This window comes from Myotis lucifugus, unplaced genomic scaffold, assembly GCF_000147115.1.
Source record: "Myotis lucifugus unplaced genomic scaffold, Myoluc2.0 scaffold_0, whole genome shotgun sequence".
Classification (NCBI taxonomy): domain Eukaryota; kingdom Metazoa; phylum Chordata; class Mammalia; order Chiroptera; family Vespertilionidae; genus Myotis; species Myotis lucifugus.
The window spans coordinates 48,879,592-48,883,261 of NW_005871048.1; the positions used below are offsets into that span (position 1 = coordinate 48,879,592).

A 3,670-nucleotide genomic window follows, 5' to 3' on the forward strand; every position below is an offset into this window, starting at 1 on the left:
GCGGGGGGGGGGGGGGGGGTGTTCCCTGTGGCTGGACTCCATGGGAAGGTGGCAGTGGGTAACGCGGGTTTGTGGATGGCCTTCTAGCTCCACTGTGCTCGTGTAGAAAGTTCCAGGGCAGCAGAACGAAGGGGTGGAGCCGTCCACTCACAAGAGCTGCCCCTGGTCACCCGGAATGGACATCCTGGGTGGGGAAGGCAGCAGGTTTGGAAAGCCATCCTGCCTTTGCCGCTGGGGACAGGTCTCCTCTCCCACCATTCGTAGGCCACAGACTACCACCCCAGGGTCTAGTAGCGAGGAGTCCACGCTATACCCAGAGAGGGAGCAAGTCCTTCTCAAATGCCAGGGCCCGGGGGTGGGGGTGGTGATTAAACCAAACTCATCTTTCCTGAAGACCCAGACCTGCTAGGTGTCCAGGGGGAGCTCCTGTCACCTGATCAGCATCATTTCTCCAGAAATTTCTAGCTATTACGGCCTCATGAGTCCGTTTCCATTTAATTTGGTCCAACTATCCAGACTACTCCCCCTTTAATTTTGTGTCTGAGCATTTAAGGAGAACACTTGTTTTCTGTGAGTGTTGGCAGGAGGTGATTCTCCGAGGCCTGTGCTGTGCACCAGAGGCACCTCCAGGGGCACGTCCAGGCTGCCCGGAAGCAGGTGCCCCCGGCTGGCCAGATGTGCTGCCTTCTTAGAAACAATAAGTGTTTATAAATTCTGGTATGTGTGGTGGGGACGGGGAAGGCTCATAAACGGGATCAGGAACATTTCTGACCACAGGTGTATTGACATCATTATTTGCTTTTAACATTTTTCCAAATTAAAAAAAAAAAAAGTAAAGCAGGCAAAAACAACAACAACAAAAGAAAACTTGCCATTCGCCATTAGTGTCATTGGGATTAATGACATTAATTTTTTTTATTTTTTTAAATATATTTTATTGATTTTTTACAGAGAGGAAGGGAGAGAGTTAGAAACATCGATGAGAGCAAAACATCGACCAGCTGCCTCCTACACACCCCCTACTGGGGATATGCCTGCAACCAAGGTACATGCCCTTGACCGGAATGGAACCTGGGACCTTTCAGTCCGCAGCCGACGCTCTATCCACTGAGCCAAACCGGTTAGGGTGGGATTAAATAATTTAAGGAAGTTGACAATAGGATGCTATCAAGTAGGGAGAAAGCACGTGCCTTGCTATTAGGGGGTGGGGCCAGGCCACCACAGACCCCTTCTGGTTTCCCTGATGAAGTGCCTTTGGTGCAGTTGATGGGTTGCACATAAGTGCTAGCTCGCCACACGAAGGAGCGCCAGGAGCCCTTTCCCCGCTTTGTCTCCTCGCTGTCCTGGGCCCCAGGCCCTGCGTGGTGTCCAGCTGCTTCTCCTCAGCCCCTGGGTGGGACGTCACTACAGTTTAAAGCTGTTTTGTTTTTCAGAAATCTCTTCTGATAGCTTAGCAGTCAGGGTGCATCAGAAACTCATTTTCTCACTGATCTCCAGCTCAGACTTCCTTGCACAGGGCTCGCTGCTGAGGGTCAAGTCTTCTTATTGCTGGAGCCACCCCACCACCACCCCCAAGCAGGTGCTCACCAGGCTGCCTGAGAATGAGAACCCACAGGACTTGGTCAGGGAGCCTGCGAATCTCCCCTTTTCCATTTCCTAAAGGATTTTCATTTGGAAAGGCCATGACCAATAACATGGAAACACACACCTCTCCCCTGTACCTCTTACCTTTTCTCGCTCTACGTCAGGGGAGCAGCTCCCGGGAACCAAGCATTAATGCCGGGGGTGTTGATCCAGCATCTAGAAGGGGTTCAGGAATCTGGAGAAGGCGCTATGTGTAAATTAATAAAGAGTCCAGAGACGAAACATAATTTTGGAAGGCATTTTGGGGAGCCAGAGAAGACTTAGCTAAAGAACCCAAGTTCTACTGTCTCTCTGGACCCCTTGCTTTTTATTAACACAAATTGTCCTAAAGCAAGGTAGATATACGTCTCAAAGGCCAGGGTTTAGTATACAGAATCCATTGTCAGATTTGGGAGAAACTGCCTACGCTGTTCAGGTGTTTGGCCAGTAGGAGGCAAGAACATGTAGATTGAAATGCCCTCTGCTGTCTGGCAGCAAGCAATCATTATGCATCCTTTTCAGATTTGGGGAAATGCCCTCAGCCATTTCCAGATGATTCAGCCTTGCTGACATGCTGGAATTGGCTTCCAGCAAAGCATGACTCGGGTGTGGGGCAGGCTTGACCTTACTCACAGCCGAAGACAGAAATCTTATCCAGAAAGATGCTGAGCCGTGCGTCTCCCGTCCGTGCACCCATGTGCATCCCTCAGCACCCCGCCCGCTCTGTGTCTTCCAGCAGCCGCCTGCAGCACATAATGGCCGAGATGATCTCCACGGAGAGGGAGTATGTTAGGTCCTTAGGATATGTCGTCGACAACTATTTTCCAGAGATGGAAAGAGTGGACCTGCCGCCGGACCTGCGAGGGAAGCGCAGCATCATTTTTGGGAACTTGGAGAAGCTCTACAACTTCCACCAACAGCACTTCCTCACAGAGCTGGAGCGCTGCCGGCACTGCCCCTTGGCCGCCGGGCGCGGGTTTCTGAGACACGTAAGTCCCCCCCTGTGGTGGGCAGTCAGTGCTCGCCCTCGGAGCAGCAGGGTCTGGAAAGCCCACCCTCATTCCAGGCCATCGGGAGCCTGCAGTCCAGGCTTAGGACATGTGTCCCCAGAGCAGACAATAAGCCTGTAGGTCCAACACACAGACATGGTCCTCCCAGGTCTCCTGGCAGCACCCTTGTTGAAAGCCACAGGGTGCTTTCATCCACATAGTCCACTTAATTCTATTGACAGCCCCACTTCCTCACCGAATCAGCCAAAAGGAACTCCCAAAATCAGTTTGCTTCCTGCACGGCGAAGCCCACGGTCCCTTCACACCCTCCCGCCTGGGGCCCAGCCAGCTCCCCTCCAGACAGGCGCTAGGACCAGCCTGAGTTCTGAGAGCACCTGGTCGGGGTGCACAGACCACCTGCGGGAGCTGCCCTTCTTTGCTAAGTCTCTTCTCAACCATGAATATGGAATAGCTCCCTGTTGGGGTCTCTGATAAAATTCTTAATTCACCCTGAAAAGAAGATTCTTTCAATGAGTAGCTATGAGGCACAGCTGTAGGCACTGGGCTGTGCTGTGGGCAATGACACGTTTGCCTTGGTAATGTTAAATACAAGTGACCACAAGAAACTCCATGGATGACAGAAAGTCCACATTGTGCCTTTTCAGCTATTTTTGAAAGGGCACTTTTAGCCATAAGGTGCAACTTGTATAATCCTGTATAATAAAGAGGTGATATGCAAATAAACCCTCACGCCCTCACAAAGATGGCTGCCTACAACCAGGCCGGCAGGGGGTTAGTGAGGGACAACCAAATGACTGAACAAGCAGGCTGTGTGGGGTGACCAGGCTGGCACGGGGGCTGTGAGGGGTGACCAGGTCGGCAGGGGGAGCAGTTGAGGGTGACCTGGCCGGCAGCGGGGGGCAGTTAGGGGTGATCAGACCGGCACACAGCGGCAGTGAGGGGCAACCAGGGCAGCAGGGGGAGGGCAGTTAGGGGCAACCAGGCAGGCAGGCGAGCAATTAGGAGCCAGACGAGTCCAGGATTGTGAGAGGGACATC

General features: G+C 52.6%; 1 protein-coding gene across 1 annotated transcript in view; it reads left to right on the plus strand.

Moving 5' to 3' along the window:
* PLEKHG4B (pleckstrin homology and RhoGEF domain containing G4B) overlaps positions 1-3,670 on the plus strand; it is a 75,216-nt gene that overhangs the window by 59,676 nt on the left and 11,870 nt on the right. Inside the window, exon 15 of the mRNA XM_023751734.1 lies at positions 2,360-2,612. Within this exon, the coding sequence (XP_023607502.1) occupies positions 2,360-2,612 (253 nt within the window). The remainder of the gene's footprint in view (positions 1-2,359; positions 2,613-3,670) is intronic.